A 14,352-nucleotide genomic window follows, 5' to 3' on the forward strand; every position below is an offset into this window, starting at 1 on the left:
GGGGTGCGCCTCTGGCCCGCGGACGGGCGAGATTTGAGAGTGGCGTTTCTGGTTTGGTTATTTTCGGTTGCGGTTTTGTTGTGGTTACCGGTTTTGCTTTTTCCATGTGGGAAGCGAGGATGCACCAGCCCGTATGTTTCGGAAAGCACTAAGTAATGAAAGTGTGGACTGGGAATTAAACCTCATCTTCTATTCCAGGGATAGCATCTAGGTTGCTCTTAGGTAGTTATGTTTGCTCCATACCTGTTAGCAGGTCGGCAGGTGTGACTGAAGATGGAAAGTAAAAATTATGCAAATGTCTACTGAGGAAATTCTCTTCTGCTGACCATTATTCTGTCTGTCTTGTAGCTTTAGAAACAGTTGCCCCACCATCTCAGCACTGTTATCTGATGTACAGATTTCATTATTGGAGGTGCCAAGGCTTGAGATCTTGGAGGATGATTCTAACAAATGGTTGTTAGGATATGAAGAAGAAACTTGCCTTTCAGGGTAGATTATTCCAGAATGTCAGCTGCGTTGTCACTTGAAGTAGCTTGCACGGGATACTGCCATTAATGGGCTAGTGGCCTGACTATGATGTGGACTCCTGAGTTCCTCTATTTTTAATTTAAACGTATACTTCTAACATGAGACACAACTTCAAAGGATTGCTTTACAGGAAAAGAATTTCTCCAAATAATGTTAGACATAATTTCTGTGTTTCATCCAGTCTTTTTTTCTTTTGTCAGCCAAACTCTCAACTACCTTCTTTAAGCGAAGCAGAAATTTTGCTCTTCCCAAGTCTGCCTACCCTCAGGAAGCAGCCAGAGGTTGTGACAAGTGTGTAGTATGGAAGGCCATAATGTAACTATATTTTTCTGATTTTCATAGCTTTTAGTTTCAGCCTTCCAGTGTGCAGAGAAGAGGGCATTTCTAAGCCCATGTCTCCCCTAGGAGTGCATTGCAGGTATAGTATGTTGTTGTGATTTTAGCAGTATGGATTTCATTAGTCCCAGCATGTTCTCTGATTGCTTTCTTTACTTTCTCTTCTGTGATGGCTTATGTTACTCTTGAGAGAGAAACAGACTGTATTAACAAAACCACAGCTTTTTGTTGTGTGGTCTTCACCCAGCACAACTGACTTGTTTTGGGATTCAGTCCCTGGCATAGCTACTTTTTTTGTAAGATAAATATGGCCAGACTTACTTTTAATTCTCAAAAAGTGTTGTTTATGAATAGCCTTTAGATTTTGGTTTGTTTGGGGTTTTTTTTTTGGAAGTGAAGAAACATGTTTAATACATTATTTTTCTATTTATATACTCTTTGAATAATGTACAAGATTTCTATTCTGAAGGTTTCCACTTAGCTCGCTGGCACTGTAAAAAGAGATACACAACTATCCCACTTGACTCAGAGGGGCATTGATTTAATTACAGATGACCATACACTTTGATTCTGCAATTTTATCTTGGTTACCCATGGTACTAAACTTTATATGGTTGGGCATTACTTTTTTAGCAGATCAAGAAATTGTGTTCCTATTTTCCAAGTTTTCTGTTTACAGTCAGGAATTACTACATTGTCTGACAGAATGCATAACAGTTAGAAATTACTTGTGCATTGTGCTCTCCAGATGAATCTACTGTATTCTTTACTCGGTAATTTTAAGTAATTATTCTGCTTTGGGTAATTCAGTAAGATTGGCTGATTTGTAGTCTGAATTGCTCAGCTCCTGAAGAAAGGACCTAAATGAGATGGATACATTTTGCCAGTTCAACTGCATCTGTGTCTTTAGTACTTCTGAAAGACCTTTGATTCACTGATGACATTCACAGCAGTAGTAAAAAATAAAGGAATTTTAAAAGAAGTAAAATATCCATACTATATTTCTGCTTCAATTAATTTCTTCCTTCCTATGCTTTAGGTTTTTTGGCATCTTTTTAACGTACCGTAAAGGACTCAACAGCCATGGCTAGTGTGATATTGTTCTGTCGTAGCTGGTGCAGGGGACTAAAAGATTGGATCGTGGAAACTTGTCTGAAACTTAAAAAATAAGTCTAAGGCAGATGAAGACTTTAGTCAGAAGAGTCTACAAAGTAACGTGTCAGTTGATGCTAAGAATTGTTGCCTATGTTTTCCACCCCGTAATGCGTTATTAGACATGTATAGTTCAGAGAGTTTTGTGGGGTGTAAACTGTGGGTTTATTGGCAAGCCTTTGATAAGTAACTTTGATTGGCAACTCCTTTCCTGCGCTTTCTCCTGTGGTCGTAATGAAAAATGTGTTAGTTAAGCAGGTAGGGAAGAAATAACATATTGAAATTATTGCACGTTTTTAAATTTAAGTGCATGATAAACATAGCAAATGTGAAGCTGTAGGATTCTACAGATTGCTTCATAAATCCAGCAAACAGTTGATGACCAGATTTCCATGAGGACCAATATGGCCTTCTTTGTTATCCTATACAGGTGGAACTTTCTTTAGGTTCAGAGAAAGTTGTTTTTATTCTTAACTATTTTTGTAGTTCCTCAATGGAAAAGGTATTAAAAACTGCCTGCGGCACTATGGAAGCATGGATACTAAATAGTCATCTATTGAGACCGTCAAGGAACTATCGGGCAAAGTGACGGAAATGAAGAGCTTGAACCATCATTTCAGCATGGCAGCAGCTGAATCTGACAAGGACTCCGGATACTCAGGTTTAGAAATCCACTGCAGTACTTTTTTTGTGTGTGTTTTCTTGCTCAGAGTGTGCTTTTACTGGTGACGTTTAATGAGTCTGACTGTAGCCCTTTACAGTTTGTGTCTCATTACCTGTGGGGGCCTCTGCATCCAAGACGGGTTGCATGTGCAATCGTCCTACCATCAAAACTTTGCTGGAGTGGAGCTTTACGTAGTTACCTAGTTCAACCTGTGAATTTGAATGGCATGGGTATTTAAAAGGTGCCTAATAAAGAAATGAATGGAAAAATTTCAGACTTCAGAGTCCTGAAGTGATGATGGCAAAATTACTTTTTGTTCTTGGTAGCAATGCGTGAGCTGTTGAATTATGCCATCTAATACCTCTTGTGATTTGGCCGGATTGTAGAGCCAGATAAACCAGAGACTAATTGTTACAACATCAGTAAAATGTAGATACAGTGTGCCATTTTAATGCCAAACACAACTGTGCAAAGATGACCTTTAAATGAAAAATAAATGCTTTTGTGAGATATTTGCCTTACTAGGTTTGTAGATGGAAGATTTCAAGACACAAAATGCCTGCAACACAGACTATGGTTGTGGCAGGCTGGAGCCCGTAGTTCTTTCCTGCACCAGATTTTAGAGCAGTCTGCATGATAGTACACATAGTCCCTTGGAGACTAAATACAAAAGAACAAAAAGTCATAGATTTTTTGAGAGACCGTATCTGCATGAGAACTGGTCTGAAGTACGAAACCTTTTATTTGTGTGGCACTGTCACTACAGTTCTAATTTTGTTGGTATTCCAGAACTAAACTTTATTGTTCTTTGGGGCTGGATCGAAAGAAAGCAGAATAGTAGAACTGAAAGGAGGTAGCAAGCATGCTGCATGTGAAACAACTAACAGGTGAACTCTACATCTGGCAGATGGAAGTTCAGAGTGCCCGAGTGTTATGGAGCAGACTGACTCGGAGGACGTGCTGAATGCATTGTGTTGGAACACAGAGGATGGGCCTTGGCCATGCCCAATGACCACAAGCAACTCTTTTCCTGCACTTTCTCCCATGGTCGTAATGAAAAATGTGTTAGTTAAGCAGGTAGGGAAGAAATAATGTATTGAAAAATATTGCACGTTCTTAAATTTGTTTAAAAATATTTTTCCTTTAAAAAAGATGTTACGAAGTTGTTGCAGTCCAGAAAGTGACTGGTAACTTGAAAAATTCTACTGTGTCAGCCTGTTCTTTTGAGGGGCAGCTAGAATCCCTAAGATGTCAAAAATGTGAAATGGTGAAGCCCTGCTACATCTGTTAAACCTTTTTGTCTCAAGGAGATCCCCAAAAAATAGATCTTCAGGAATGTTATGTAAATAGCACCACAGGTCCAACCAAAAAAGTGAGTATTTTTCCTTTTGAAAGCCGATGTTTTCTTTTTCATTCAATACAGACTGTAGGTTTTGCTTCCTAGTTCTTGGTCCTAGAAGTGTGTTATGTGCAAAGGGAAACGCTAATCCAGAATGTTATAAATGAAAACATTAAATCCGTATCTGAATTTAGCTGTGGTAATTTTACTTTAACAGTTGTTTCTCTTAATTGCATGTGATGGCTCCTGTTGCAACAATCACATTCCCTATTTTATGTCCCTCAGTGTCTTGTTACGTGTTGTTTCTCCAGCAGATCTGTGAATCTCCTAACTTCCACATTGTGACAGAAGATAAAACAGCTCTGAGTTCAAAGTGTTGCCATGTTATTAGATCTCTTGCTTTGTACAGCAGCAAAAGTTCTTCAGTGTTTTTTATTAGAATACTTCCAAGAATACAGTGAGGAGGAAAAAAGAATATTGATCCTCATTCTTCTTGTGAATCTGTTATGACAACAAGCAAAACCTATTAAATTGAAATACTTTGTATCAATCCTAACACAGATGGGGGTTTCTGTTAGTATTTGGCAGGTTACGCATTTGTGAGAGATGGTTCTGATCTCTGCTCATTGTATACTTCCTGCAGATGCTCTTCTTTAGAATGTTGTCCTTCTGTAGTAAGGTAGTAATATTTATTTTTTATGGGTAGTTGTTGTATACCCCTATTCCGTAAGCATCTTGCCCACTGAAATAAAGAAATTCTGTGTCAGATTAGGTAATTGAATCTCATCTCCCTGTCTCAGTGTCCTCATCGCTGGGTAATACCCATTTTTGACAAGTTCTTTAACTGGGGAAATGGACTTCAGCAAAGTATATTACTATTTGCTAGATTAAATCTTATAGTTGGGGGAAAGGAGATGGATTTCAGATGACTCAGTGTAGTACTGAAAATAATAAAATATATTTTACTAGCTAAGAACTGTGCCTTCAGCAGGCCTGCCAGTAGTGTTCTAGTCATAAAGAACTGGAAAGGCAGCTGACAGTGTATTATTATTTGTATAATTGTAGTGGTGATGACTTAAAAATATTAAGAAGTGAGATTTTGCTTCAGAGAGGAATAGTATCTCTCACTAGACCATTTGATATGTTTGGAGAAAAGCAGACATGCTTTCTGGCCACAAGATCTCATGAAGATCCCTGCTAATGTGTTGGAGGAGGAGGTACCGTCTTGTAAAAGTTGTTGTATTCCCCAATATTGCAGAATATGGGGTTTGGGAGAGAGTAAAATCTTGGGCATTTTCTTGAAATACAATGCTTTTAAAGTTTATCAGTGTGCTCAATTTCACCAGAGGTGTAGAGTTAAACTGCTCTGGGCTTACAACAGGCTTTTTTCCTTGCATTGGTTGTTCCTATTTATGGTTTTAAATTTATTGAAACTGTGTATTGTACTTAAGATTGCAGGACTTACTGAGCAGCTGTTGGCCGTTTCAAGTAACCATTTCAAAAGCTTGCTATACAAATAGAATTGACAAGATTAGAGTTGCTGCCTTTCAACAGAGGGAGTCTGAATTGTTCCTAAAATTGTCTCTGCAGTCTCTGACTCTTGAAATATTTCATAACCACAATGCTTTATTATTTTTCAAAGTTTCTGTACACTTGCTGGGTTGAACTTTTACATGAATGGTGTACAATATCAGCATGCACTGTAATCCTCATTTAGGAAAGCATGTGTAAATTTAAATGTATCTGCTGGTTTTTAGCTGATTACAGTTTTGATTCTCGTGCTATGCTCTGTTGTTAGATGAGAAGGATGACTGTCATGGAAAAGTGTTCAGAACATATTAATTGGACAGTGTATATCAAATATGGAGAAATGGCACAGTCCACTTGTTTCATGTAAGGTTTTTTGGATCCTCTTCTACAATGTTGTTGTAAGACTTCTGTTTTTTTCCCCCATTTGTGCTTCTCAGGGGAGTTCATCAGAGCTCCAATCTTGGACTGTGCAGCCATCCTTTGAAGTGATTCCAGCTCAGCCACAGCTAGTGTTTCTTCGTCCTTCAATCCCACCTCCTCCCATTAAGCCTCACCCTGTTGGGAAAAAGAGGAATGACTCCACTAATTACCTGCCCATCCTGCATTCTTATCCCAAAATAGCACCACAGCCTTGCAAAAGAGATCACTCCTTTGATTTAGAAGACTGTCAGGAAACCAGTTGCCACAAACGACTCTGCACAGAAGCACCCAAGATGGAGACTTGTATATCGAGGGGCACAGGCTTGCCTACTAGTCCTTTTGCTCACCTACCAGTTAGCTTTAAGACCCCTCAGGATTCTAACCAACCACCTCTGGTTGCAAGTGGAAACCTGTCAGCTCTTCCTGGTTTTCATTGTGTTTCCAGTGACACTCAGAAAGTGCCGGGTTTGACTCCCCTTTTGCCTTTTGGAACTCTGCAGACAGCAAAGTGCGCTCCTCATGAGAGCGAGAGTGCAGCACAGACTGTGGCACAGTCTGCAGTGTGGAGCCCCACATTGATACCAGAAGAGATTTGCACTACCCCTGAGCTGCTCTTGCAACAACAAAGCAAGTGCAGACGCTTTCAGAATACACTCGTTGTGCTACGGAGGTCGGGATTGCTGGAGATCACTTTAAAAACCAAGGAGCTCATTCATCAGAACCAAGTGACTCAGGCTGAGTTGGACCGGCTGAAGCACCAAACACAGCTTTTCATAGAGGCAATAAAGAACAATGCTCCACAGTCATGGGCAGAGCTAGAAGCATCTCTAACAGGATCTGATAAAACTGATAGCAACCCCGAAGATCCAATTTATCCCAACATGTAGTAAAAAAGGTACATAGCTGTTGGTCAGGTTATTTCTGTGCCTCCTATTTCCTGTCTCAAGCTTTTACTTGAGCATTTTCTTGAGTCCAAGACCTGCAAAGTGGCATGCCATTGACAGTTTGTCTTAGAGCCAGTTGTGGGACTGGAATAGCACGGTGGGGTCTTGACAGAATAGGTACTTAGTACTTCGGTGTGATCTTGAACTCCGTGCTAACTCTGTGTACTTCCTTGGACTTGAGAAGCTTGGATGTGCTCTGCTGGCATGTTCCTCTTCTTGCAGTGAAAAGACTGTCATTTGCAGTATTCTTCAAGCAAGCATTTGCCTATTCCCATCTTCAGATAGTTCTGAGAATGGAATAGCAGAACAGGCCCCAGTATTGGGCCATCGTCAGTTGGCATGAGGAGAGGAAACTGATGTTGGTGAGATTTTATCTTTAGGCTGTTGTTGTCCTTTGTAGCAGAGAGTCTTCCTTTGGGGTTTTAATACATTTGAATTAGTGGAGATCTGATTGGCCTGAGCAGCATTCTGTATTCTTTGCGGTCTTTGGTCTAAGTGATGAGTGTCTTAGGACCCCAGTGAAACTATGTGTTTTGATGAGTGTATGATCTGTACAGCTGAGTGAGTGAAAATCACAAGGCTTGCAGTGGAAGGGTTTGTTCCAAAGTCGTATTTATTAATGGCTGACAAGTGTACAAGGCAAGTGGCTTTGAATTTTCTCAATAGCTAACAGATTAAACATTGTTTTTATTAAAGAGTGCAGTGACTTCTTCTAAAACAGTACATTCATTCACCGGGATTAATTTGGCAAGACTAGCTACATATCAAATAATACGTAAATCTTTAGTTTAAAGTCTAAAGTTTTCTTCCATGAAATCAGATAGCTAAGCATATTTAAAAAAAAGAGAGAGGTGAAAGGAAAAGGAGCATAATGGCCTATGATGAAACAAGTCCTCCTCGCATCCCCCTTCCATCTTAATTTTTATTTAGAGAAATCAGATAAATGTACATGGAGAAGGGAGTGGGGAAGAGAGAGATATGTCAGCTTGGATAATCTCCCTAAAAATTTTATCTACCTGAGTTTTGATAGTTTTAAAGTTTGAACTTTAAAAAAAATTTTAAAATACCAAACCAACCCGCCCAGACATTTTTTTCCTCCATGTAACTTTATGTCATTCCTAGCCTGCTCGCTTACCACTGTGTGTATATTAGGCCTTAGTAGTAGAGATCCACAGTAGTCATGTTACAAAAGCTGTTCTACAGACATTTGTTTAATTTCAGTTTATCTAGATATTTAACTGTCATTCCCCCCAATCTGAAGGGTTTTTTTCAAAGGCAGTCTTGTAGAGAACTAAGAATGGCTTTGTCTAGGAGTGTTAAGGAATCTAGATTGTTTATGGTATCTTCCTTTCTCTGTGACAATGTTTTGAAAAAAATTAAAATACCCTAGGTGACTGGGTGTTTTAATCACTTCTATCATCTATTAGAGATTCTTGAAGCAACTTGAAAGTAGAGTTTATGTCATGCTAGTCTGAGACTAGACCTTTTCATTTTCTGATGCCTCTGGGACTCAGTATTGCAGAATACTGGAGATAATGCTTTTGTAGTCTTCCTCCGTTATGTGCATTAGAGAAGGTGTAAGGGGCTTTTGTCTTGTAAGGGGTTTCCCCCTTTTTACAGTGATGAAGAGAAATGTTGTATGTGCCTCACAAAGAGGAAGAACATGAGTCATATTTGTACTAGCCATAGGCCTAGGGAAACTTCACAGCAGGATTCACCCAAGTGGAGCTGTAGCAAACTAGTAGCCATGCCTTTCAAGGTATCTTGCCCACCGGCTGAAGATTAGTGCAGTACATGGGAGTTGACTACAAGTGTTCGTAGACTCTGTTCTGTCATGTATTTTTTTTAAATACATCTCCTGTAATTGTGCTTACTAGGATGTCTCATAACTCACAGCACAGCAATATTGAAACTCAGCCAGCAAACCCAGAAGGGAGGAAGGCAGCACTGAACAGTGTAGTAATGTAGGACAGGTCCTATCTAGCTCTTTTTGAATCAGTTGTGATGTCTGCACCAGATGACACTTGACGGCATAGGCCTTAGGCCATTTGTGAAAGAATCCCAAAAGATAAGCTGGTTTCTTCTGAGCTTCTTAAAGGAAGAAGAGGAGGCAATAGGAGGCAGTTCCATGGACTGGATAACTGTAATAGGCCTAGAGGTGAGGTGCGAGAAAATGCATAGGATATCTTTCCTACTTTTCCTAAAATTCTTATTCTATCCATCAGATAGAGGGAAGAATTTGAAGTTCAGATTAGATATATTTTTAGGAACTGATTGTCCTAGAAAACGAGGTGATGTACTCGGACTCCTAGAGATGAGAGGAATTCAGAAAAAAGAAAATCTAGTCCTAGCTGTTTGAGAGAAGTTTGAGAGTCTCCTGGTGACCTCCGTCTTATTTCTACTGCTCTGATGGAGGAAAAGGAAGGAAGAATTGACCTTGCGGAGTAATACCCTCTGACTTGATGAGACTACCTGATAGCAGTCTCTCATAGTCCACACAGTACCACATACGGTTTTTTCCTGTGACAGCACTGAGGCTGGGCTAAAGTGGGTGTGCTTAGAGCTGATGGGCCTTTCAGCTGGGGTAATTTGTGTGAATATATATTCAATAAATCCACAAATAAAGTCCATTAGCTGATTAGAAATCTCCTATGGGACATCAGTCCAGGCTTTAATAGTATTTACTAAACTAGAAAAATTCACTGTGGAACTATTATATGTAAATCTGGGGCCCCTTAGGAACCATATCCCTAGATAACTGTGAATCTTGATGCAACATCTGTAAAAAAAAAAAAAAAAAAAAAAAAAAAATTTGAAGGCTCCTAATGATAGATATGTCATCAAGTTCCATTCTGTTCTGTTTCTCTTAGCTACCTTTATTCCTGGAAGCCCTGGTAAACCTTTAAATAGGTTAGCTTGCAACTGTGCTGAGGAAATTAGTTGACTACATCAGGACCAGAATAAGTCCTGATTCTGGGCAGGATCTGGAAGTGACCAAGTAGATTTGAGCAGACACATTAACCTCTCTGACTGGGAATCTGTAGCAATGAACTTACAGATTTTTTTGCCCTTTGGAGCAGCAAGACTGTATTAACAAGTTAGCTGAAAATACATGTCCCAGTCTAAAAAGTCAGCCAGATGGCTTGCTGGGGCTTCCCTTGCTGCTGACAGCTGGCGGGTGGGGTAGCTTGATGGATCAGACTGCTGTTTTTCTATTAAGTTTTAGTAAATGTCGGTATTTTTCATTACTCGTACTATGTATTTTTGAAATTCTACTGCTCTACTTGGAATGTAAACATTTTCTGTTCTTTCGAAGTCCATTGCCAGTTCTGAATACAGTAGCCTAAGAACTCTTGTTATAGAACGTAACCTTTTTGCTAAAACTTTACAGAAACAGACTGTGAAATATGAATGAAATAAAGTATATACTTGAAAATTTGTGGGTTATTTTAATGCTGTTAAGCTGCAAAGTCCTTTGTTCCAAAGCATGCTTTACATACAGCTCTACAACAGCATGTTGCCCATGGGGGAAAGTGCAGATCCAAAAGTGATACTATGATGTATCTCTCTGAAGAGTAATGTGAGCTTTAACAGTATGTATGAATTTAAGGTCTCTAAGGAGCATGAGTAAAAGTGGGCTGTGCAGAACTCTAAAAATACATTGTCGTGGGTCACCATTGACATAGATCTGTCATGAACAACCTGGAAGGATTTTTCCATTTCTGAGCTGTTATCTCTATGTGATGACTGTACATTGTGCTCACAGTCTGTGCAGGGTGAACGCCTACACTGCATCTTAAGCCTGTCAGCCAGGTATGCAGAAGTTCTAAATTGTGAAGTAAGGATCTTGGCTACTGAAAGAATTACTTGAGTGAAAAATTCTAACTCTCTTGAAAAATATTCTTCAACCTGATCGGTGTACTAGCTTTTCGCTAAAAGACATTTTTCAAAATGTGGCAATCTACACAGTCTTTTCTTTCATCAAAGTTGACTTTTTCAGTGAGAACTAGACAGTCATGCCCAGAACATCCAGCAGCAGCTAAAGTTCTTACTTGGCACCAGACAAGGCAATAACTTGAATCTCATTACTTCCATAAAGGAGTGCATCAAATGAAGTAATTTTATTCCCTGAGACTGGAAAGTCAGTGTTTGCAACTTTTGTGTTTGTAAAAGTTACGGGCACAATTCAAGCAGGAAATTTTCAGGTCTCTGTGTCTTTTCTGGCTAGCTTTTTGTTTACTTGAAGTGTATCTGCGAGATGTCAGGCCCATTCACCGTCATTTCACTGAGGCCCAAAAGGTGAATTGCTTTTTTGAGGTGTACTGCATGTCTTGTTTTTCTTTCTCATGACACAGCGTGGAAGGAGTAGCTATTCATCCCCCACAGGCTTGGGCTGAGGAATGTCCTGGAATACAGAATTCGTGGCATCCACTAGGTTGTACATAACATGCTGTTACTGCTTTCATTCTTGTAATCCCTGGGACAGAACTGTGGAGTCCCTACCTACACAGTTTTACACTCTTGCTATGTATCTAGGTGATGCTTACTTTCAGGCCACTGTGTGATGCAGCCACACGGCCCCAGCCGTACTGCATGGTCCAGCACATCCAATATGCATGAGACTTCCCTTCTTAAACCTGTACCTGCTTTGAGGTATGTCCATGAGGCAAACTTAACCCTTCCAGTGTAATCTGATTCAAAAGGCAGAAGGAAAGACTGAATGTTGAGTCTGCTCGCTTGTAGAGCACAGTTTCCAAAACTTTGTCAAATTCTCATTTGAACTAAAGCATGTTGTTAGAGTTTTAAAGCTCCTAGCAATGAAGAATTGACCCAAATGGTTCAAAACATACTTACTTACTGTTAAAAATGTGCCTTTTACATTGAGCTTAAATTTGCGATCCTTCACTATCCAGCTGTCATCTTTTTGTCTGTCTGCCAAACTGGCCTCCATGCTGTTTTCACTATAAGCATTTACAAAGTGAGCAAGTCATTCCTCAGTTTGCTTTCTTAAGTAACTGATTAAACTCCCAAATATTTTGTAATCCTTTGGATCCTTGAAAGTTATTTAAAAGCATTTTTAATCAAAACACTAACATTAATAACAAAACAGGATTGCTAAAAGTGTTGGACAATGTCAACCCTCCTTACTGCTACTCTGCCTCGTTTTTATAGCAGCCTTGGCCATGGCATCAGATTGGAAGTCTCAGTCATCCCTGGCGCTGTTGCTTCTGTGGTTGGTGAACCCCTGTTCTTTTTTCCACGCTCCCTTGAGTGCGGTTTGCAGCTAGAAAGCAAACCAAACGTTTTCGTAAGTGACCGATTGCATTCATTAGTTAACTCTGCTGCTCTCCCTCAAAATTTTTTCACCTTTAGATTTTTAGGGTAATGTTTCATTCCAATTATTAAAAATAATATTAAATACCGTTACAGTCAAGAACCAATTTTATACCATTTTCAAAATAAGAACAGAAGATTGTGTTTAGTAGATCTTGGTTTACAGTTCAGAAACCGTAGTCATGATGCATTGCACACCACCCAGGTAATTTTGTGTAATTCTGGCTTCGGTTTGTATCATGCCACACTGTTAAATGCCCATCCTAAGTATCAGTGTTATATCCATGTTGGCTTTGTCCTCAACCAATTTTTAATTCTAGTTCATCAAAATAAGGAGTCAGTTTTATTTGACCAGCTCTTTCTCTTACAAGCTTCATTAATTTCAATTATTTTTGCTTTCTATATCCTTGAATAATAAAAATTTATGGCTTATTTCATTATTTTCTCTCAGTTGTCCAGCCAAAGTTCGTTCAGATCAGCCTACCTACCCACTGAAATGCTGGTGCTGTATTCTTTCATCCTCTCAGTCCTCTGAAATCTTTTCTAGGGGTCTGAAATTCATTGAGAATTGAGAGTCTAGAGAGAGCTTCTTGGTTAGCTCACAACTTACTCAGACTTGCTGACTTCCACATGTTTAATAACTGTTGTTTAGAATGTCCTGAATCACTTTTTGAAGTGGAAATCAAGCTGCTGTCATGATAAGAGAGGAATTCATCTGGCTTTTTTCTAATTGCTCAACGGAAGTTTTTTGTGAAACGGTTTTGCCATTCTGCACTGCAGCAATGTAATTTCCATCTTGAAATGGAGCACTGCCAGCATAAAAATTTCTTCTGTATTTTCAGAAATGGAGGAAGTGGACTTCCCAGGGCCAGAAGGAGAGTTTCATCAACTTCGTTTTCTTCTCATTCTTATTGCAATTAATTGAGTTAGTTTAATGGAGCTGGAATGCCTCTTACCATGTCCACTAAGGCAATCCTACCTTTTTTCCAGAGCAGTAGTAAGGGCCTTTTTTAAGCCACTTAAATTTACCAGCACTAAGAAATCCAGTAACACACAGAAAACCAATCCTTATTTTTTAATAGATAGGACTGCTTGAAAAATGTATGTGTTTTCAGTGGAAAGCTCCTATATTTTTATTGGAAGTGAAAATATATTTTGGATGGAAGCTTAATGTTTTGCAGCATTAGCCATAGCATTCATTTTTTTTAGTGAATCTCAAGCACTATGGAGACAAACTGGACTGTGGGAGTGGGGGAAGATGTTATTTTCCTTTACCCTCATACTCTTGTCCTGGATTGGTTTGGGTTGCCTGAACAGGAAACAGGACCCAAACTTATGATCGCCTCATCCTGGAGAAACAGAAGTCTGCATAGACAGCCAAAACTGCTCTATTGTCTGCAGCGGAGGAGAAGATGAATAGAGGGCTCCTGAGGAAATGAGACTGAAGCAGCATATCCTGAGAAACTTGCTAGCTCAAGGAGTACAAATGCCATTATCTCACTATATCCCTAAAAATTCTAATTAAAAAAAAAATGTTAAGAGTTTTGTTTGGTGCAAAACATTACTGTGCCAGATAGGCTTTGTTCTACGTTTGCCAAAGGAAGAGTTCAACGCAATGACTATTTTGTGAGATGAGCAGTGCGGAGCGTGGAAAATGTGAAACAGAGTGCAGGAATGTAGTAGGAAATCTTGCAGCATGCAGCACGATACTGCTCTCTGAGAGCACTCTGAAAGCGGGTTGCTGAGATCAATTGTGTGAGGAATGGCCGCAAAGAACTCGGAAACATTTCCACACTAATTGTGCAAGAAGGCAAGTCTGTGCTTGAAGATAATAATCTGAATACTGAAATGCATCCAGATGCGTAATGGAAGCTGCAGCCAGCCTAAACTGGAACAGAGCAGAGTGATGAACTGCACTGAGGGTCTACTGCTGTGATGCTTGTGGTCTGCAGTGGCAGCATTTGGGTAGAGACTGTTGTAGTTAGAGAGGCGATGCCGTTCGGAGTGAGGTATTGGTGCACAGATGCACCAGTGGCCCTGACTAGTTCCTAGTTCAAAATCAAGCTGGTCAGTCTAGACCTGTGCTTCATGGCCAAAGCCAAAGC

General features: G+C 39.7%; 1 protein-coding gene across 1 annotated transcript; it reads left to right on the plus strand.

Moving 5' to 3' along the window:
- The first annotated feature begins 2,610 nt into the window (after positions 1-2,610).
- CIPC (CLOCK-interacting pacemaker) lies at positions 2,611-6,856 on the plus strand. The gene is made up of 3 exons (XM_010131520.1): positions 2,611-2,677; positions 3,588-3,757; positions 5,987-6,856. Exons 1-3 carry the CDS (start codon positions 2,611-2,613, stop codon positions 6,854-6,856), a joined length of 1,107 nt encoding a protein of 368 aa, XP_010129822.1.
- The last annotated feature ends 7,496 nt before the right edge of the window (positions 6,857-14,352 follow it).

The sequence above is a fragment of the Buceros rhinoceros genome, unplaced genomic scaffold (assembly GCF_000710305.1).
Source record: "Buceros rhinoceros silvestris isolate BGI_N320 unplaced genomic scaffold, ASM71030v1 scaffold13322, whole genome shotgun sequence".
NCBI lineage: Eukaryota > Metazoa > Chordata > Aves > Bucerotiformes > Bucerotidae > Buceros > Buceros rhinoceros.